This window comes from Natator depressus, chromosome 18 (assembly GCF_965152275.1).
Source record: "Natator depressus isolate rNatDep1 chromosome 18, rNatDep2.hap1, whole genome shotgun sequence".
NCBI lineage: Eukaryota > Metazoa > Chordata > Testudines > Cheloniidae > Natator > Natator depressus.
This window is the reverse complement of record NC_134251.1, coordinates 6,540,305-6,563,666: the sequence shown is the minus strand read 5'-3', so window position 1 is coordinate 6,563,666 and position 23,362 is coordinate 6,540,305. Positions and strand designations below refer to the sequence as shown.

At 44.7% G+C, this 23,362-nt stretch overlaps 1 protein-coding gene across 2 annotated transcripts; it reads right to left on the bottom strand.

Moving 5' to 3' along the window:
- Window positions 1–527: 527 nt before the first annotated feature.
- SZRD1 (SUZ RNA binding domain containing 1) lies at window positions 528–21,482 on the bottom strand. Of its 2 annotated transcripts, XM_074975448.1 has the most exons (5): window positions 21,367–21,477; window positions 19,028–19,114; window positions 7,801–7,850; window positions 5,019–5,273; window positions 528–3,795 (listed from the first exon to the last, which is right to left on the bottom strand). In XM_074975448.1, exons 1-5 carry the CDS (start codon window positions 21,460–21,462, stop codon window positions 3,693–3,695), a joined length of 591 nt encoding a protein of 196 aa, XP_074831549.1. In that variant the 5' UTR covers window positions 21,463–21,477; the 3' UTR covers window positions 528–3,692. The 2 variants fall into 2 exon arrangements, with proteins under 2 accessions (XP_074831549.1, XP_074831550.1); XM_074975449.1 differs by lacking the exon at window positions 19,028–19,114 and having other exon boundaries at window positions 530–3,795; window positions 21,367–21,482.
- Between the last annotated feature and the right edge of the window lie 1,880 nt (window positions 21,483–23,362).

Below are 23,362 nucleotides of genomic sequence, written 5' to 3'. Positions count from 1 at the left end.
GTTGTAAAGGACCCATTGAAGGCCACTCTGCTTGTTGTGTAGGTGACTTGAGGGTTCAGGATCCTACAGATATGTTTCTGTTTAGTACAAGGTGCCTTAGGACTTTTGACTGCTTAACCCGTTACAAAGGCTCTCAGACTTTTCATAGGCTCTCTTCCATAGTCTAGATCACAACTAGGATCCATGACAACTGCATGAACCATCCTGCCTTCCATCCATGGTTACTTACCATCCCAGGGGCAATTGCTACCAGTTACTTTGCTGGGATTAGCTGTCTAGGTAAGCAAGGTAGCAGTAGCTAGTTTCTAGTGCTTGCTTACTTTCCCCTCCTTAATAGGAGAGCCAGCATCCTAGAGCAGCCAGCTCTCTGAACCATCCCTCCACCCCTGCCCTCAGAAAGCACCCCTTTTAATTCAAGTAGTTTTCACATACATGGGAGGAGACCCTATTTCAATGACCTGCCCAGTACATTAAAAGCGTATTATAGAAACCCAAACAAGGAGACTATATAGGAGTCAAGTAGTTTCAATCCACTCTCAGCAGGAATGAACTCCCCTTGGCCAACAGTTATTCACAACCCCTTGTCCTCCCCTTCCGGTGTTGTGCCTCTTGCATGTGTTCTCACTCCAGTTTAGACTGTAAACTCCCCGGGGCGGCTTCTAGAGCCCAATTTAGCCCTGGGGCGCTCCAGGAAGAGGGCACACACAGTTTGAAAAAATAAAACGGCATTTTAAAAAGTTTAACACATTTATTTAAAATACAATTTATAAAATGTTTTTCTGCATACTTAGGAGCACTTCCATGGGGAGACAGACAGCTGTGTGTCCTGCAGCAGATGCACACAGCTTTGCACTTACCACCTGAATACACACACATGCGTGCACACGCATACACACACACACACAGATAACCATAAAGTGCCCCTAAGAACACACACAAAAAACCCTATAAACATGTATTAGAACAAGAGCTCTAGCCCCTCTGCGAACAGGGCCTTTGACTTATCCCAACACTGATTTCTGGACAGGATCACTGACCTACTGTCCACGTGGAAGAGGGGGCCTAGTGGCAGGTTTCTCCAGGAACGTTCCCCCCCCCCGCCCGCAGGTTGGAAGCATCCTGACTGACCACGCTATAAGGATGAATAAGCTGGAGAGGGGTGCCCTGGTTAGCTCCCCCCACATAATCTTATATTAGTTATGTGAGGTTGATGCTGGAGGACGTGATTTTATCCTATGAGCAGCTAGCAAGGATGTCAGACCCCTGATATACAGGTACCAGGTGGCAGAAAAGGGATACTGTTGTCCTAACATTGGCAAGATATCAGAAGCTAAATCAGGAGGCTTTTGCCATCAGCTGGCCAGCCAAAGTAATAGCTATTTTAATTATTGATTAAGGAAAGGCGTGGTGACTACACAGTTATCGCAAATGTCTTTCCCCATCCTCTTCTGTTCTACCCTCCCCCATCCAGCTACTCTTCCCATCAGTTTCTCCTTGCTGCCATGAGGGAAAGATGTTTCCTGTGAAGCAGCTGCTGGCGGCTTGTACAGGTGCTCATGCAGCACATTCCAAGCCCTACCTGAGAGGAAGTTAGGTAAACATCAGATTACAGTCTTATAAAACCACAAGGACTTGAGCCCAACTGCAGGCCTAATGGGACATCTGTACACCTGTGCCCACCTCTCTGATTACAGCAGCGTAAAAAAAAAAATTATAATCCTTTAACAAGCACTCCAAGGGCTCACTTGATTTAGGGAATCGGGGGAGGGCAGGACAGAAAAGAAATTCAGTTAAAAGATCAACGTTCTAGTAGATTTCATCTTTTGTACACAGGTAGTTTATTTTACCAGTTGTTTGCTGTATTTCTGTACACATCTTGGTTTACTGTATGGGAATCTCCCATACAACTCACTTTAGGCAGAGGTTCTGTACAGCTGCTTCCTTTCAGGCAAAAGAAGATGGGTTCAGGTGCCCAATATTCAACCTATTAAGCACAAACAGTGGCCCATGTCATATTGCACCTGTACAGAATACATCCTCCAAAAAACCAACTGTGTGGAAAGGCAGCTTCTGGAAACACAGTGAAGCAGACTAGCCCACGGTCCTTTTAGGTGAAGGGATGATCTAAATCCTTCTTGGCCTCTGGCTGCTGTCACAGAAAGATCGTCTGTTTCTATGCCACACATGCTGTATACAGTAACAGGTCCTATCAACATGCTGAGACATCTCTACTACTGGAGTCTTTCCAGCATACAAGATACATTCTTGTTGCCCCAGCAGAAGGAAGCTTTAGTGTTCATCTAATCCCTTGAGACAATTAATATTAAGAGTTGATCAGCTTCCTTGTTGTCTAATATACAGTTAGACAATGCAACACAACAGTATAGGGCACAGGAGAAGCAATGGAGTAGCTATATTTGACAGCTTGCAACAGCTGATTTGGTGGTACCTTAAAATTCTCTTCCATGGCCAGGACCCCTTCCTCAGACCCCTTTCTTTTTTGGGGGCTGGAGGACAGAGCTTAGCAGAAAGCCATTTGTTACCACCAATGCATGAAAACAGGGATTTTTTTTCCAAACTTTATTGAACGTGGTTTGTTCCCGATGTCTATGATTTCTAGAAGTAAATGCATCAAGTACAGCACTGGAATTGTACCATAAGCCATCGGTCCATCACAAGCCACTTAGGGTTCAAACCTTTGGAGCAGTGGTTGCCCAGCCTCCTGCCATACGTCAGCCTTCCAACAAGCACATGCTGCACAGAGCCAGGCTCGTTACCATGCACTAACCGGAGTGGACCAGTACAGCATTGAACTAGTCTATTCCTAGCTTGTAAACCTAGATGCAACAGAGCCCTGTTCCTTCACCCTGCTTTCTCTGCTGGAAGCCGCAGGCAGGCAGTAGGTGTCTCCATGGGATCTGTCGACATTCCCTTCTCCCCAAATACAAGAAATGTATTACTAAGTTTTTCCTCAAGCCAGCAGAAAACTAGCCAAGCTTATGACAGGTGCAGTAAGTGAACTAGGCCACTGGACTCCACTGGTTTCTGGGGCCAAGGCAATTAGAAAGCCCAGGTACCTGGAAGTCCCCTTCCATTTGCTTGGCAGCAGTGGAGATACAGAACGAGAAGCTAAGCTTGCCAAATCCTAGCCATTATATTGTGGAAATTCCTAGAAACTCCTTTTTTAGAACACTATCAACTACCTCTCTCAATTAAAACAAACTAAACAGTTAAAACCCTTCCCATGCACTTGGTTTAAAGTTGATCTGATTTACAAACAAAAAACAAAGATCCTTTGAAACAGAACTCGCTCAGAAGTGAGAGAGACAACATGCACATGTGGGGAGGCTTCCCATTCCTCTTTTAAATCCCAGGCTAATGAGTATGATAAACATTATTGCTGGCGCTAGCTTCAACTGAAGTGGCACACACGACTCTGCACCTGTTCAGAGTCCTTAACGTACCCCCCTTCCTTTTACAGTGACTTGGGACAGCCCTCGTCGGTGTGCCAATCACAGTGGGTGGAGCAGGGGGTCACAGTGCATGGGGTTCAAGGTCACAGTGGGCAGAGCAAAGGGATCACAGTGCAAGTAAACCAGGTAGTTCCCTCTGCTCAAGTCCATTTGTCCACCACGGCAGTGCAACCCGTGGCAGCTGACCCTGCTTTTGACAGCGTGATCTCTTGCCCATATCTATCTGCGTTGTTTGAAGCCTTGTGAACCATCAGGACCCAGTGGCTGCCGTATCACATTATTGGGCTGCCTGGAATCTTCTGGCTGGGAGATCCTTGTTGGCCTGCAGGAAAGAAATCAGTCTTAAAAAGAAGAAATACGTCTACCTCCCCCATGCAATTCCAACTAAGACGGGGAAGAGTCCATCAGTGGAAAGTCACCGCCATGGTGAAAGTGCTGCTGTACTCTGCAGGATCTCACAGGCAATTGAGAATTGACTAGTGCTCCATTTCCCCAAGCCCTGCTCTTCGGCAGCCAAAACTCAGGTAACTTCAAAGTCCAAGTTCCTACCCTACCCGAGCGGAATCATCCTGCTCTGGTTTTGTTACCAACTCCTTTGTTTACTGATGTTCTTTAGGAACATTTATCATTTCTTTCTTTTGTCAGAGAGCCATTTATCATTTCTTTCTTTGTCAGTGATGCACCTTTTCCCACCCCACGCACCCCTTTTCTTTTTTTAAACTGAAGTCCTTTGGTCTTTGGAAAGAGTGGCTGCTGCTCTGTTCAAACAGGACTCCAGTTTAAGCTGACCTCCAGCTAAACATAACCTTGGAGGGGGGGAATACACTGGGAAAGGACTACAGAGCCAATTAGATGTCGATCAGAAGGCAGGGCAGAACATGCAATATGGGGTGAGAAAGTGCCTCTGGAGCAACTGGTCTGTCCCTTTCTAATCTCCAATCAGTGATAAAGCAGCACGGCTGTGGGGGGGGGATGTAAATTCAGCTTGTTCCACACCATTTGAGTTAGGCTAGCCAGCTCAGCTTGATAGTCACAGACAAGACTCTCAACTCGGTAGCCCCCTTGCTTGGGGAAACAGTCACATTTTGTTGAAAGGTTATGCTCCCTGTGTAGACAGACAGACACTGATCTGTGCAGAATTATTTCTAATCCTTTTGTTTTACTATTAAAGACATTTGTATGAAACATGGCAAGTCCTTCCTTGCAGAGTCAACCTGCTCCTGCTGCCTAGTCCCCTGGTTATATCAGAGAAAGTTTTGTCCTCGATGAAGGTGTTTAAAAGCCCACAATCTGTATCTAAACACCTTTGCTTCCAATAAGCATTTGCTTTCATTTCTATGCATTTGAGCTATACCGTGTCACATTTGCTAACAGCATGCCCCCACCTCTCCGTGGGCTTTAGGTATGTGACATATTAGGTATCAGCCTGGCTCCTCTTCCCTCTGGAGGACTATCATCTGTAGGATGGCATTTGCTGAAGGACTTCCTACAGGGGTTAGTTCAGGGATGCAGCTAGAATTGCCATTAAGCCCCAGCCATTCTCACCTGTCTAGAATGGGTTTCTCCTGTTCCTCTTCTGGGCTTGCGCTGCCCAGAATTCGTTTTCTGGCTTCTGCGTATTCTGCTTCTCTCTGTGCCAGAGACTTTACTGGAAAAGCTGGTCTGCTCACAGAGTTGGGGTTACTAAGCACACCGTTAGTTGTGGGCCTCTTTAAGATCCTGATCTGTGGAGGAGGACCTGAGGGAAGGCTGTCGTCCTGAATGACAATCGGCACTTTAGGAGGAGATTTTGATTTTCTACTGTTTAAGAAAAGACACAAACATTTAATTAGTATCTGTATCCCACTGACAGAAAGTGTTAACTGCTGGGAGCGGGAGCCCTACCAGACGGATACCGTCTTCATGACTAGGAGGTGTCTTGCAACAATTAAAGACCTTGTTATAGTTGCAACTCAGATACTGTAGTAGAGAGCATCCTTATTTGAGATTTGCCCACTCAAGTCAAACGTGCAGAAGGTAGACCTGGTGCTTTGGTTCCTCTCCTTTAAAAAAAAAAGAAAAGGGGGGGGGGGGGGAAGAAGAAAAGGAGGGGTGCTAGGACACGGACCAGAGAATCTCACTTTCAACTGGGTGGGATGATGAATTAGAGTTTTTTGTTACCAGTTTCAATCTTAAAAATTAAAAGCCCAAAGTTTCTGAGTTGGGGTGTCCCAAGTTAGCTTGTAAATTCTTTGAGGCAGGAAGTATTCTATAGTTTTGTGAGGCATCTGGCCCATTCCTGAGTGCTAAAAAAACCCCATAGCACCTACATTTGAACATGTAGGAAGGAAAGTATACTTAAGTCATCTCAGGATTTCCTATAGCATGCATCAGCATTTGATATTCTCTCTCCAGCTCCACCCACCTTCCTTTCTGGAATTATGTCCCCACAACCCCACTGCACAGATTTTTGGTACAGTCCCTCTCCCACCTAAAATCACAACAAAACAATTCTGTTAGCTTAGGCATTTGCCCTTACTGAGCCACCAGAAAACTGAACCAAAGACTGACACTCATCAGGAGTTTACATTTTTTTTTTTTTTGGTTTGGGGGGGAGAAAGAGAGGTGGGGAGGGGAGGTAGAGCAAGCAGGAAGATAGAAACCCAATTCACATCACTGACAACAGTGACAAGTCATAGAATCATAGAATATCAGGATTGGAAGGGACCTCAGGAGGCCATCTAGTCCAACCCCCTGCTCAAAGCAGGGCCAATCCCCAATTAAATCATCCCAGCAAGGGCTTTGTCAAGCCTGACCTTAAAAACTTCTAAGGAAGGAGATTCTACCACCTCCCTAGGTAACGCATTCCAGTGTTTCACCACCCTCCTAGTGAAAAAGTTTTTCCTAATATCCAACCTAAACCTCCCCCACTGCAACTTGAGACCATTACTCCTTGTCCTGTCATCTTCTACCACTGAGAATAGTCTAGAACCATCCTCTCTGGAACCACCTCTCAGGTAGTTGAAAGCAGCTATCAGATCCCCCCTCATTCTTCTCTTCCGCAGACTAAACAATCCCAGTTCCCTCAGCCTCTCCTCATAAGTCATGTGTTCCAAACCCCCAATCATTTTTGTTGCCCTTCGCTGGACTCTCTCCAATTTTTCCACATCCTTCTTGTAGTGTGGGGCCCAAAACTGGACACAGTACTCCAGATGAGGCCTCGCCAATGTCGAATAGAGGGGAACGATCATGTCCCTCGATCTGCTGGCTATGCCCCTACTTATACATCCCAAAATGCCATTGGCCTTCTTGGCAACAAGGGCACACTGCTGACTCATACCCAGCTTCTCGTCCACTGTAACCCCTAGGTCCTTTTCCGCAGAACTGCTGCCTAGCCATTCGGTCCCTAGTCTGTAGCGGTGCATTGGATTCTTCTGTCCTAAGTGCAGGACCCTGCACTTATCCTTGCTGAACCTCATCAGATTTCTTTTGGCCCAATCCTCCAATTTGTCTAGGTCGCTCTGTATCCTATCCCTACCTGCCACTGTATCTACCACTCCTCCTAGTTTAGTATCATCCGCAAATTTGCTGAGAGTGCAATCCACACCATCCTCCAGATCATTTATGAAGATATTGAACAAAACCGGCCCCAGGACCGAACCTTGGGGCACTCCACTTGATACCGGCTGCCATCTAGACATGGAGCCATTGATCACTACCCGTTGAACCCGACAATCTAGCCAACTTTCTACCCACCTTATAGTGCATTCATCCAGCCCATACTGCCTTAACTTGCTGGCAAGAATACTGTGGGAGACCGTGTCAAAAGCTTTGCTAAAGTCAAGAAACAATACGTCCACTGCTTTCCCCTCATCCACAGAGCCAGTAGTGATAGGTTTGTGGCAGCACGATGATGTAACCCACCCAAGCCAGAATACAGGCACAAAAGTCTCACTGACACAGAGCACAGCAGGTCAAAAAAGAGTTGGTACATGAAGAGGTTACTTGGCTTTCACCAATTTCTTCATTCTATTTCAGTTTTGGTTTTTTGTTTGTTTTTTAAATGGCTTCCCTATAGGTGTGGCTATATCTGCTCTTGAATACGCTACTTCAGGGATCAAATTATCCCCTTTCAGCTACACTGCTACAGATTAGAGGTGCCACAAAGTGACATATTACATAATACAAGCTCCCCATTTCTTAGCTCAACTGGAGGTTAGTTACCCACTAAATTTGATATATCTAATGCAATTTACCCTCCTGTGCCAACTCTCTGAACCTGCAAGTGTCCAACTCCAGGCAGGGGAGCCTAGAACAAGGGTGTTTCAGACCAACAGATCACCATTACCTTTCCTTTTGTGTAATCTTCAGTTTCTTTTCCAACTGTCTATCTATTTCCTGTAAGGGATATGAGAAACACAGTGTGAAACCTCTCTCCTTTTATAGAGAATTTACAGATTCTACTTGAGGACACTTGTAATTTCTTTAGTCTCACTTTTTCCATTACAACAATACTCTTACTTGCTTGCAAATCACACACAGAAAGATACCAATCTGAAAAAAAAATCCAAACTCTTATACGAAAGGGTCATGTACATTTCCCTGTATTCGTTGGTATTAGCAGTAGGAGAACAGCAAAGCATTAAAGATCATTTGGGACCCATACTAATGGCTTTTTAAAAAGTTTCATGGTGATAGAGTGGCAGTTCATCTAATCGGAACAGCACCTTTGATCCCAAGGATTCCCCAAGCACTTAAGCGACCACTGAAGCTTCCTCTGGAGTGAAATGTGACTGTTTAACAATCAGAGTAACATTAAACAGTTTCACATATTATACACTCCATTGAGGAAAAAGGAAAATATACCTGAGTGTCTCTGGTACAGTTACACTGGAACAGACCACTGGGGTAGCTGCTGCTCCTTGATTCAGTCATGCAGGTGGTAACTAGCAGGGCTCAGGGAAGTGTATACCGCTGGCTCAGCTTGCTGTCCTCTGCCCATTTGCTAGCTTACAAAGCTATTATATGAACTCAACTCATAACCAGAACCATCGTGAAAGCTTGCTCCTAAGGAGAGAGGCTGTCTGCATTGCCATCACGAGCCATTATCAGGTTGGAAGCTATGTGGCCTACTGCCATCCATTCAGCTACATGGGGTTTGCATAGCAATTCCCCACTATACTAAGAACAGGGAAGGGGTGCAAATGCTAAGTCACTGACAACCCTACTTGGTTCTATATAAGTATGGTTTTACTATTGGTTGTGTGGTTCTAGGGCCACCAGCCTGAGAAACCTGTAGCCAAAAGCTCAAGTGACTATGTTGAAATTGGTAAAAGTACTACCAGATGGCAGCTTCATAATGTTCCACTGAGTTGTGTGTTCAAGAAGCCACAGCGGTCTGGGTGGAGCAAACTTTGATTTTAACTGGAAAAGGGCAATGAATGGTTTGGTAGGTTTTTCAATTGCAAAACCAAACCAAAGTTAAGCCATTTGACTATGACAATGACATAGTTCTAGGCACCCACAGCCTCTTTCGACCTCATAAAGACTCCTAATATTGTCAGAAAAGTTAGCAGCAAGTTGCAATGCTACACAGACGGTTGAGGGTGTATGCATAAATAAAGCATATCAGAAGCTGCCTACTTCTGACCACCTGCAAGAACAGAAAGACTGGCTGGGAACTGGAAGTGGAGATGCAGCCATCTTGGCTGGGAACTAGAAGTCTCCTGTACTGGCTGGTGCTGAATCTGAGGATCAAATCAAGGTGAAGGAGCTGCCTTATATGTCTGCACAAGTCCAAAAGAGGTTATTTCCTGCTATAGAAAAGAGCATTTAAAAAAAAAAAAAAGTGTTGTGAAAGCCAAGTGCTTAACTACCTCGCCCCAGGTAGTAGACAACTGGAAGGATGCTTCCTCAAACATCTCATTAACAACTCTGTTATTTGGGAGTAGGATGGGGAAAGAGCAGCATCTCAACCAGCTTACGAGTTCCATGCTTTTAATTTACAGTGCTATTTCAGTTACTTTGAACACCACACAGTGACCAAGCTTCAAAATCAGTCTTGTGTCCAAAACATCCAAGCCAATCGTGTCCCACAACTCCTTTAAACAGGAGCTGAATTTGATAATCCCCTTCTGGGGAACATGGAAGACTAGACTCCTTGTTACACTCAACATGCAGCCAGCAGTAGGGAACAGATACCTGGCAGGATAGCACAGAGAAAGGGTGTTACAGGTTTCAAAGTAGCCCTATGGAAATACAATTGGAAGATACAAAAAAAGCAAAGGGCTTACTGTAAGCACATGAAGCTTTACAAGGCGTCGAGCTGGAAAGCCTACTTTGATTTCTCTTAAATGTCTGACACGAGAGCATGACTGGGCTGAACCCCTTACAGAATACTGACTCTTGGGGGGGGGGGGGGAACGACACCTGTGTTTTGGGGAACATCACTGAATAGTTTCTCATTACAGCTCCTAAATCTCTACTTGCAAAATGACACATCAAATATCTGCCTGATGTATTTATACCTAGTGACAACTTACAGTAGCCAGTACCAATACCATTTCACAATCTTAAATAAGAGAAAAACTAACCCGTGTTTTCTCACGCAAGTACTGTCTTTAAGCTGCATCACATCACATCTTCAATCTGTATCTTAGAAAGAGTCCCATTCTCCAATAAGATCACTCTCTAGATCTCAAAAATTTAAGGTAGAGGCACCTTTGCTTTGCACCAGCAGAGATTCATTGGCATTTTGCCAGGTGTCTAAAGGCTTCAACCAATTTGCACATGTTGCAGAGAGAGATTAAAAAAAATACAACAAAGCCATACTATTTGCTTGAGGGTTTTGCTTCCTTGACAGGAGCAGAAATTGCTTTTCCAAATCAATCAGTAATAAAAGTCTGGGACTATTCAGCTGTCAATACCCTGCAGTCACACAAAGAGGGGGCTATGGGCCACATTTTAGAATCTCACAGGCAGTTTTCATGGCACACAGATTAAATTTTATTTTTTATAGCAGAGCATTCAGAGTATTCTGAAATCTCATTTTGGTGATGCTGGAGGGCTCCCACCTCCATAAACTCTTATTCCCTCCCTCCCCACCCTTTACTTTCTCTATCACCATCCTCAGAGAGCTAGTGCCAGAAACTTCCCCTTTCAGTCAAGTCAATTCAAGAGTTAAAAGCCACCTCTCTTGTAAAATTATTATGGTTTTCACATTAGATTCTTTTCTGCACATGTAAAGACCACTTCCTTGCTTCCTTGGATGCACTTGGAATGAGAGTCAAGGGGCTTGTCTACATGGTGAGTGAATGGACCACAAGCCAGAATGTGAACTTAGAGCACATGAGTTTCACACACACTAACACTGCTTGTGTGCACGTCTACAGTGCACTAACAGTTCCTTAGTGTGCTATGAAACCAAGTACATCAAAGCTCAGTAAGGAACTTTTAGTGAGCTGTAGCAGCATCCGCATGGCACATTAACGTATGTTAAAGTAGTGCGCTCTAGGTTCACAATGTGGCTTGCACTATACTAACTTGCTAGGTAGGCAAACCTAACGTCGCAATCCCTCTTAACTTTCTTCCGATCAAACCCCTAATTACAATCATACTAACAACTGTAAGTTGCTCCTGACAATTTCTCTCATTTCCCTGGCTAGAACAGCCTCACAATCAGAGCAGAGTTGAGATGAAGGAATATCCTGGTCATGCCACAAATCATTGTAATTAGAACGACTGGGTACTCTTCCAAGAGGAGATACTTCCCATCTTCACCCTATTCCAATTACACAAACACTTTGTGATCACACATGGGGGGAGGGATAGCTCAGTGGTTTGAGCATTGGCCTGCTAAACCCAGGGTTGTGAGTTTAATCCTTGAGGGGGCCATTTAGGGATCGGTCCTGCTTTGAGCAGGAGTTGGACTAGATGACCTCCTGAGGTCCCTTCCAACCCTGATATTCTATGATCCAATATTGCTGTCACATACTAGATCCAGCCCACGCAGTTCTTCCTAATAGCCCATGTCAGCAGTGACCCCACACCATCTTATCCTTCTTGTGCCACCCAAGTCCTCAGTCAGTTGGTCACATGAATCCAAGTGGGAGCAATTTGTGTGTGTGGGGAAGATACCACATGAGAAATAGGAAACACTACTACATCTCAACAATCTTCCCATTGGACAGGCAAGACCCCCATTTTTCCGTTTCAAAATAATCTATCAGTTTTATCAGGGTGCCCTTTTAGACTAAGAACGCCTGGGGTAATCCACGAAGGATGACACTGCAAAGGGAATGAGTGTATTGGAGGAAGGGTGCACACACATCTATGGTCCAGCTGAGTACTCTGGATCTTCAGCAACTGATTAGTCATGCTTAGTCAACATGGCATGCATAGTCATTTAACAAACCCCTATGATTTGGAGGCATAGCAGCTGCTCTAACTCAGATTTGAAATGGTTGGTCACAGAAATCACATGCCAAATGTCTTAACAAAATAGACTATAAGATTCCAAAGTGTCCTCACAAATAGCTGGCATTGTAGCCTACCAAAAGTCATAGTCAGTGGACTATATACAGTTGTACTCAGCTTAAGTGGTTCTACCATATATTTTCATTACATCAAGATTTAGTACAACAGAACACAGTAGAAGAACCTGTATAGAGCTGCTCTCTCCCACCATCCCTCCTATTACTGTGTTCTATTTCTTTCCTTCTCATGACTCCTTGCAGTGTAATTCCTTGGTCAATTTCAGGACTCCTCACTGGTCCACTTCTAAAGCATGATATGGCAGCACAGAATCAGCTTTTCCCCCACTGTTACCACCCTCACACCCTCTCCCAAAGAAGGTTTCCTTGTTACACCCATGATCCAAATAATCCTGACCACCACCCATGTTGGGGTTCTAACACCAGTCAGACACCCACTATGAACAGCAACAGACAATCGAGAGCTTCCAATTATGTTTAAAACTCCAGTGGCTAGCGCCCACCAAGGGGTTTACCAAGACATTTTGTAATTCATGTGTATTTATGCAGAGATACTGTATTAATCATATATTTTCTCTTGAAACAAACATTGTTACCTCACACTCTTGACCTCTATTTGAGATTGGTTTTTTATTAGGTGTTGCTATATTTTGCACTCATGGTAAGAAAAGTCAAGTTACAGTTTGCAGAATGTTACCTATTCAAATTATGTTGCCACCTTACTGGACAGTGTCCCTTAACGGGTCAGCAAAAAAATTTGGGATATTAGTGACCTCTCTTCCACACGTCTAGCAGTCCATAACACTGCATGCATTTAGGGCTTGAAAAGTTGATGCACCTCACAAACTTTGGTCTCAACACTTTGAAACTGAAACAAGATCACTTTAGGGGCTCCCAGCAGTCCTGTTTTTGTCAGCTGATTCTCAACCAACTTCAGCTACTATCCTCACATGCTGCACTGTCACTGAGCTATGCAGATAACATGTTAAAATTAGGGTCTGATTTATGGCTCCTGAGTGCCAGAAGCACTACAGCAACTGAAAGGCACGAGCTTACAGGAGAGACAATCAGACTTACTATTAGAAAATATCATGCAGCGCACACACAGTCATTAGTTGGGTTGGTCACACTGCATGAGAGCTATGTTTATCTTTTGAGATTATTGGATTCTGTTATGGGAGGATACCTCCTCTTCACGATTTCCTATATACCAGGTTTACATTAACAATAGCTAAGAAAGTCCATTTTACATTCCCCTTTTTCCCCTGCAAAGGGATCCATGAATAGATTACTAAATTTAGTAAAAGAATTCCTATATGCTGTTTTTGTCTCAGTCATTTTTTAAGACTCAAGAGAATCCAACAGAAAGCACAGTGTTTTGCTTATCCTTTGATATTAAAAGCCTGTTGTGGACAGGGGCTAACAGAAGCTATATATTTATCATGAAGTAGGTCTTTAATATCAAAATCTCCATCCATCTGCATTAGAGACAAATGCTATAAATATCAAGACCTAATGAAAAGTAATCTGTCGCATCCACCAAGAACAAAAGGCAAACCTACCACAATCACTGTCTACAGTCACTTATCCTGACTGAGAATTCCACTAATAGAGGACTAGTGTTCTGCAGCATGCATTAGAACATGTAGATGAAGGGCATCCATCTCCAAGGCAACCCAGAGATGCACATTCCAGACATCTTTTGGTTGGAGTCTGCATCCACAGTTCAGTACAGAGCTAGACGCCACACCAGGTAGGCATGGTTCTCCAATTTGTGGGGAAGTGGTGGAAAGGGAGAAGAGCAAGAATTAGCGTATCACGAATAGCCAAATTTGAGGTGGAGTCCCCACCTAGTTCTCCTGTTCCCAAGAGACTAAAATAGTGAGTGAAGGAAATTCCCTGAAGTTCCCCAGTGGCAGAATTTCTGGAAATGTGCAAATAGTGATAATTTGCCTTATTTCTGAAGATTTTTCTATATATGGACAATGTTTACACTTCAGATGTACTGGTATTTCTCCTATGTCTCCTGCATAGGCTATAATTTTTTTTAATGTTAAAATTAGTGCTTCATCAAATAGAGGAGTCTCATTTATGTCTGAAAAAACAAAGTTAATGCCCAAGGTTACTGGGAACTGAAAGTAAACAGTTATCTATTTTTTTTCCAGTTAGTTTACTTTGTGAATTGCGTATTACTGTCCTACTATTTCTCCTGCATAGTCAATTTCTCCCTTGCTGAGAATGAACAAGGGAACAGAAAAAATCCAGGCAATATTCTCATAAAACTATTCATTTTCTGAAAGAGAATCTGTTTTTTTAAGTTGCTCTTTAAGAATAAGCTTGAACAGCATTTTCTGTCACTTTAAGGAACAGTAAGGGAAGCAGTCGAGTGAACTGAAAACACAAGATTGGAGTTATTTTGTGGAAAACCAAGAGAAAATGTGTGGTGGAGCAGGCTGTAATGGTCACCAAGGAGAGAAGTATTATGCCACCTTAAAACACTGGAACATTTTGAAGTTATGATTCTGAACAGTAGCCATGCCCCTTTCTGAACTTTGTACAAATTACTGCTGAACACACCAAAAAAAAAAAAAAAAAAAAAAAAAAAACAACCACCCTAAATCCTGCTCACTTTACTCACTTGAGTAATCCCATTTGAGAGTGAATAAATGGAGTGGGATTGGGCTTTAGGAGTTGAATCCTTCAGCAGTGATGTTAAACAAGGTCCTTTCTACTTATTTGTAAGGATGCAGTTAAAACTCCTATGGCATTTTATGAAGCGTAGGGGGATAACTCTGAGGACCTGGCTAGAATATCCTTACTTAGTGAGAACAGGTTTTAAAATGTTCAAGGTTGCATGAGCCATTGCTGAGTGCATAATGCAGCCATTCAACCACTAATATCCAACTCACTGCTTCATAAGGTGCTTTGGGATATGCTTGAGTACGAAAGGCATTAGATACGACTAATTCTAAGATATGTCTAGTTTGTTTCCCCATTAATTTCTCTTCTCAGAAATGTTTCATTAATTAATGGAACAATAATTAATTTTCTAGGGTACTCCCATTAAATCCTGGCTGCAGTTTGTAGCCAGTGCAAGGTTCACAGTCAAGACTATTTTCAGCTTCACTGGGGCTTAGGTTTTCTGAAGGTAGCCAATTCTTAGTAGCAGCCTGTGCAGTTAGACAACTGGGAAACAGCAAGTACCACAGTTGTTCTGCAAGACTACATTAAATCCTAAGCAGCGACTTACAAACTTGTGTTCTGCGGCTTCAGAACAGCTAAATATTTTGATGGGATATAAAAGCCTTTAAATAGTTATTTCACAAATTCCTTTGTAATCCTTGAACCTCATACATTTTAAACCTCGTCAACATCCTCAGCCTTCAACTTTACCCTGAAGCCATATTTGTATGATTCTTTGTTCACACATTAAAATCCCATTGTGTTCCACCGAATTCAATGGATAATTCTTTTATGACAAGAGGACAATGCTGATTAGCAGTCACAGGGTCAGACTCCATAACTCTGAAATAACATTTCCCCTTAGCTGTTGTGCTTTGATCACATTTCAGGTCAATTAGAGTTTACTGCAACAGATCCTGGGAAAGATCCTAAAGTAAATTCCATATTAATGTAGGGAGGCAGTGTGATTTAGTGGCTGAAGCAAGGAATTGGGAGTCAGAAGACTTGAGCTCTGACTGCTACTTACATGCCTCTGCTAACGCATTTCACAGTGCTATGAGACCCACGAGTGAAAGGTAGAATACACAGCAAATGCACAGACAAAAAAAGTGCAGATCAGAAGTACAATCACTACTCTGCTCAATCGCTCTTATATATCACCTGGCTGCTAAGAATTTAGAAAAACTAAACTGTCTGCTCCCCATGGCACACCATGGAGCAAGATGCATCCTAGCCAAGTGGCCAGGGTTCAAAGTCAATTTAAACTTAGACTTTGAACTACACCAGGCTCAGTTTTAAGCTTCCACAAAGAGCCATTAGAATTAATATTTTAGCACTACTCCTTGGAAGAAGAAGCCATAGCACCATCAGCTGAACAGTACTACTATAATACGAGATGGTTGAGCAAATCTGAATTTATCCCTCCCACTGCTTCCGTAAGAGATGTTACCAATAAGTTGGCTTATTAAGTTGTTAAATTTGAAGCCACAGTTTGAGAATGGAAACAAGTTTCCAAAGAACAAAAAACTATCCTTAGGTTACTATCAGTTTCTTTGCAGGTAACAGTGACATAACACCTTGGGGAAAGAGTGGCACAGCCGTATTGGAAATGGCTATTGGTAAGACTCACCGAAGGGTTACATCAACGTTTCTGTCTTTTACATGAAGATTCAACAGCTATTTTTAAAAGGACGAATTGGAATCAGTCGCTTCACTGCAGGTCTGTACCAAGTAATTGGAATTTGGCTTCCAGTACAGAGTCAGTTTTACGTAAAGATCAGAATTACATCGACGGCGAAAGCGGTGAAGAATACTATTGTCACTAACATCTCTGTTTATGAACAGAAACACAGGCACGCCAACTCCTTCTAGCCTGTAAGCAATGGCAGCTTTTCCTTCCTACCAAGTTCAAGTAATGGTGGTGAGTTCTAGTAAAAGATGCTGAATTGTATGTCTGGTATACCATGTATCCTAACTAAATGTTATGCATGGATTATTTTTATAGACACGCAGGCTTTCCTTCTACCCTGTATTTTTAAACACCAACATTGTACTGAAGAGCAAAAAATGAAAGGTTAAATTCCATACAGCATCTGTCAGGGTATTTGGCTCATGAACTCTGAAGCTGGAGGAACATATTTGTTGCTGTACTGGTCTTCAAAGACGACGGCCAAAGAGATCATCAGGATTTTATAAATAACTATTAGTCAGGCCCAACTTACAGCTGCAGTTACCTTCACTGAGATTAGTAAACGAACAGTATACTCTGGGAGACTTCTGGCTGGGTGAAAACAAGCTAACGCTGTATCAATACAAACCTATTTCTGTCTTGAGGTACTGATATAGTGCATAATTTACAAAATACCATTGATGAACAGTTGATCAAACCAACATAAAGCAGGCAAATTAGAGCTCAGGCTGACATACCATTGGCTCCAAATGACCCCTTTTCTCCATACTCCCCATACACTTATAAGGCGGACATTCTAGCCTTGAAGTAGTCTCCAGCTTGAAGTCTACTCAGATTCAAAAAACAGATTAAAAATGGTTCTAGGTGCTACACCTACCTTTAGGCCCTCAGCTAATTTTTGTTGTTTTACAATTATTTTTGAAAAATGTTATAGCTGTACAGAGGAACTCTCACAAACAGGAAACTTAAGTTATGTTAGTGGTTAGGATGCTAGGCTTGGACTTGGGGGAAGATGTGCATTTGATTCTCTGCTCTGCCACAGACCGTCGACAAGTCACTACATCTTTCCATGGCTCAGTTTCCTCATCTGTAAAATGGGAACAAGCAGTATTTTCCCTACCTCCTGGGTGTGTTATGAGGATAACTACATTAAACATTGTGATTGTTCAGATACTACAGGAATGGGGGCCTTAGACAGAAATGCACAAAGTAAACCAACTGAAAAACATGTGTTTACTCTAGTCGCTCTGTTATAGTCATCTTAGGTGTAACTTGCAACAAGATTCAGAATCGAGATTTAAATTTATCTCTCTTTTAATTCTCAAATTCTTGATTTTTATTAGTTTAAAGGTGACCAGCAAAGAAAGGAGCTGGATTTATGCCTGATTTGCCTAAAAGTTTTTTTGTTTTAACATTTTCTGTTTTCCTTGACATAAGAAATTAAAGTCTTGTCTGCCCGGGAAATCTCTGGGTATATTTACACTGCCATTGGCAGTATGACTGCAGCACATGTAGACACACCCAAGCTACCTTTAATCTACCTAGCTAAGGTACCAATACCGGTGAAGCCACAGCAGCATGAGCACGTGCCCAGACTCCCTGGCAGGCTTGTATTAGGGCAGCTAGCCTGACGCTGCTACAGCTTCATTGCTGTTGGTGCCCAAGATTAAAGCTACTTTGGGTATGTCTATACACTGCGGTGCAGACATACCTTCTGATGACAGGACATCACAAGAATTGAGAGGGAAAGGCCATTTCCAGACAGCATGTTTGAAACTCTGACTCCTGGGCAACGAACAACTTTTTGAAGTTTCACCAACTCATTCTTTCAGTTCAGCTGTGAGAGCACACAATACATGTTTTCAGACATCTAGGAATTCCTCCAGCAAAACCAGGGAATACTAGACTAGATATTCCTGATATTTTAAGAGTATCAGACAAGACACAACTTTCAGGACAAGCTGCAGTAAAAGGGAATACAAAAGCCCAATTCTTTAAAAATCCTTCATACATCATTTTCCCCACACACATTTATTATTACTTAGGAGATAAAAATAAAATATATATGCAAATAAATCTACAAGTTCTATATTGCCCAACTGACAGAGTACCAACTAATGAGTCAATCTTTTGTAAAGGTATAATTAACAGGTAGGTATTCATAAAATTGTCCATAGGGACACTATCAAATTAAAAGTCATGTTTATTTTATTTTTTTTTGCTGGTTACTAATACCTGACACTGATAATATGTTTAAAAAGACATTTACTTTTCACAGTTTATTTTTTGCACCATATTCATCTTCACAAATGACTAGAATAATCAATGTAACTATCTAGCTCTCATGCACTAAGAGCAATGCTGCAATGTTGCACTAAGTATGCTGTAGAGGCATGTATAAATTCAAGTGAAACTTTTCATATGAAGTCTTAAAACGCACAAAGAAAGATTTCTATTATTTTTCACGGTTTTTTTTTTTTTAAAATAAAACAAAGAGGGTTTGTTTTTTAAAAAACTAAGCCCAAATTTCAGGCCTACACTACTCAGGAGTTCCTATTTAAACAACTGAGATATTTTAATATTTACGCACACATTTTTAAAGGAATACCATTTACAGAATGGCTTACACATTTTTCCAAACCCACCCGTCTTACGTGCCATGGTAGAATATGAACTACCTACAGTTAAGTACTTAACCTGTTTTGCTTCACCTGCCCATAGTGCTTCTCCAGATGGAAATTGACAAGCAGTTGTGCTCCACTGGGTAAGCTCTGCATGTCGTAGTCATTGGGATTGCTCTACGCCGAACAAAGTTTCGGTGAAGGAGAGAGAGAGAGAGAGGAGAAACAATGACCTATCAGCAACAGATGATCAGGTCAGTTCATGGGCTCTTGCACGTAGCTGTTCCCTCATGGTTCTAGTAGCAGAGTGATTCCACTAAGGCAGCTCTCAAATTTTATAGCCTTATAGCAGTTACAGCAGTTTACATGAAGAGTAAGCGTGTCTATAGCTATCTTTAGAATGGCAAGTGTTTTATCCTTTGTGAAGAGTCACACTGCCTGCTTTTACCATCTCATCTCATCTCCCGGACCACTCCCTGTATGTATTCTGTTCCTCTTTTCCTGTGGGATCTCTCTCCACCACTGGTGGCCCTGGTCTCACCGTCAGCTCCTAGAGTCTCCAACTGGTGGCTGGCATCTCCAACCTGAGGGTAGCTCCTGTTTCCTCTCCTATGTAGCAGCAGCCTCTATAGGAGGTAGCTAGGTTTGCTCCTTCTTCCAACTGCTGTTACAGGCATCAAGAGACTTGACAACTGTAGAAGCAGCTGCAAGTATGGAGGAGTTAGCACCATGTGGTCAGTCTGCTCTCCGTTGAGCAATATAAATACTACTGCACTGAGGATTACAGCAGTTCCCCCTGTTGGACCCACTGGGAAAACACTTTAAGGAAGACCACCACTTGAGATGAGAATTTCCTGTAAGAGAAGTTTAGAAACAACTACTAAGGGTATAGACTGGGGGGGACACAGAGGGAAAGTGGGTGGAAGCCTGGAATTCCTACATTCCTTCAAGTCATTGGTCTTGGCCAGAATCATCAGCAGCCCTCCAGACGAGTTATGTACCTTCATGGAACATTTTAACGAGATGGGGAATTAACACCAATGTTCTAGACAAATTCTAATAGCAATGATGATCACAGCATTGACAGACTGCATAATTGTTTCACTGGCAAACACTATCACTCCACTCCTGGCTTATTTAGCTTAATGGCTTTCAAACAAATTGAAACCCAATATCCTTTAACAGAGAAAAAAACAGTTTTACCCAAATAATGATAGTGAGAAATGAATTAATAAGTGTAAACAAGGAAGTAGAGAGACATTGTCCAAGACCAAATTCTATCTTCTCACACTTTAAAAGCTTACTGTTTATTTAGCTTGTCCACTCTCTGAAAAGGGAAGATGCTAGGGCACATCTCACAAGAATACTAACTCCCTGCTCCACATCACTGACAATTCCCCTTCCCTCACCATGCAGCTGTGTGCACCATACAGGTTACCCACCTACACTACCACTCAAATGATGACCGCATTTCAGTGGTGCTGTATGTAACACAACTTTGGGATTCTTCAGAATGAAAGACACAATAGATATGTAAGTTATTGATCTGGCTATTGAAGATCAAAAATGGGTGATTGATATTTGAAGTGAAACAAAGGGAATACTTGGTAATACTAAAACCAGGCACGTTCTTATCTTAAAAAAAAAAAAAAGTATAGAGAGGAATCATGCTTCTTGTCAGCCTCTGGTTAGAGATACCAGCTCTTTAGTTAATGAATTTAATGTTGCACGTTTGACAGAATCAAGTACCAGCTACCTTACCAGCCACATCACCCGCAGCAGGTGATGAGCCAGAGCCCACCCAACATCACGACACTTTGCAAGTCTCACTGCGTCTCTCTAAAGCGAGATTTCATTTGAATCTTTCACAAGAGCGGGCGAGTTAGCTGCAAAACTTTCAGCACCTTCCCTGTGGTTGCTTTGTTTCAGGCTATCTTTGGAGGTAGGAAATCCTGACTCTAAGCCACAGCCAGAACTCTGACTATTATTCAGCCTGCGATGAAGATCTCGCCCAGAGGCCCCCATTCATCGCCACATAAGCCAGACACATTTCTGGGGGGGGGAGCGATAGAGTTTAAACGCAGTGAGAGGCACGTGCGAGTCCAGCCCCAAGCCCCTGACCCGACCCAGCCCCCCAAGGAGAGCTGGGGCCCGGCAAGCCGGAGACACAATCCTGCCCCCGTGGACCCACGCGGGCCAGCAGCTGCCTGTCCCGCCGGGCCGGGCGGGGGCGATGAGGGCGGGGCAGACAGGCCCCAGCAGGAATGAGGACACGGCCCCTTTAAGAGGCCTAGCAGGCGCTCAGGGGCCCGGGCTCTTCGCTGCCGCCCGGCGGAGACCACCCAGGCGGGGCCCCCTGGCCAGGCCGCGCGGCCTCGCCCGCGCTCCCCAGCGCGCGCGGCTGGGCCCGAGCCGGGGCCCTTCCTCACCCCGCTGTCGGCCGCCTCCTCCCAGCTCTCAGCGACCTCCTCATCTTCCATTTTAACTCTCCGCCGCCGCCGCCAGGCCAGCCCGCCGCCGCGCATGCGCCCTGCCCGCGCCAGCGATCGGCGCGGCCGCAGCCTCAGCACATGCGCGCCGTGAGCCGACCTCGGCCCCCTTTCTGCACGTGCGCGCTCCTGCCGCCCCGCGGACATGCGCACTGCACAGCCAGCCGCCCGGCTGAGTGAGCTGGGGCGTGGACACACCTGTCCCCCCGGCCCCCAACCCATGGACACACCTGCCCCCCCGGCCCCCCATCCACGGGCAGCCGGGCGATGGACACACCTGTCCCCCCGGCCCCCAACCCATGGACACACCTGCCCCCCCATCCACGGGCAACTGGGCCATGGACACACCTGCCCCCCCCGTCCCCCAACCCATGAACACACCTGCCCCCCCATCCATGTGCAGCCGGGCCATAGACACACCTGTCCCCCCCGTCCCCCAACCCATGAACACACCTGCCCCCCCATCCATGTGCAGCCGGGCCATAGACACACCTGTCCCCCCGGCCCCCAACCCATGGACACACCTGCCCCCCCGGCCCCCCATCCATGTACAGCCGGGCCATAGACACATCTGCCCCCCCCCGTCCCCCAACCCATGAACACACCTGCCCCCCCATCCATGGGCAGCCGGGCCGTGGACACACCTGTGTCCCCCCCGGCCCATGAACACACCTGTCCCCCCTAACTCCCGCATCCACAGGCAACCGGCCCATGAACACACCTGTCGTCATCCCCCCCAGCCCATGAACACACCTGTCCTTCCCCCCCAAGCCACAGGCAGCAGGCCCCTGAACACACCTGTCCCCAAAGTAACAACAGGCAGCCAGCCCCATGAACACACCTGTCACCATGTCAGGAGGGGAGATAAATCTGACAAGGACCCGGGGAGTGTGAGGAGAACTGGGACTGGCTGGGCAAAGAGATGGACCAAGGAGCCAGTGGGGATGGAGACTTTGGTGATGGGGGTGGTGGGTGAAAAGCGGGCTGTGAGGGGAGGGAAATAGATCGGACAACGAGCCAGGCACGGGGAAACTGGGATAGGATGGGCAAGGAGAGTGGAGACAGGGAACTTAGGGTGTGAACAACTGGTAATGGCTTGGGAAGGAGACTGGGCTGGGAGCTGGGCATGGGGGGGGCTGGGTGTGAGGGAGATGAGGATGGGATGTAAGACTAGGACTTTCCAGGCAAGAGGTCTGGGAACAGGATGAAAAGCCTGAGGAGTGAAGACTGGGACTGGCTTGGTGAAGAGAATGGGGCTGGACCAGGAGATAGGGGTGGAGAGGAGACAGGACTGGGACAGGGACAGGTTGAAGGGGATGGAGCAGAAGGGGTCAAGCTTGTGGGGAATGGGCAGAAGAGTCTGTGCCCACCAGAGTGCGCTCCTCTCTAGAGCCGAGAACGGAATCCCAGATGCTGGAGTCTCACCATTCCTCTGCTGTCAGCAACTTCCTGTGAGACTCACTGGCAAATTGTTCCATCTCCCTCTAGTGCCGGTCCCCATAGAGGATGACAACCTACTTCTGCTAACAGTTACGCCATTAGGTCAAGTGGCAAAGGAGTGTGCAGTGACCTTGCCTGCTGTAGAAATCAAGAAGAACAAACTTGGACGGAGCCCACAGAGACCATTGTAAAGTCTACAGAAGCAGATTATCTCCAGAGCTCTGTTGATGGTTAACACCTTAGCCAACAAATTGCTCTTATATGAATACTGCCTCCAGCAGCTGCTGCTTTCTTGAGAGCACAGCAACATATTGCAAAGACCTCCTTTGTCTCACTCTCTAATATAGATATTACCAGCGCTGGGAATGACAGAAACCTTTGGTTTGCCAGTAATCGCACCACCCTATCCTGTGGTATCCATCAGCTCTCACAACGTAGGCAGGTTTGGGCTCGGCCAATACTTGCATAAGAGGCATCCAAGAAGCACCTTGGTGCT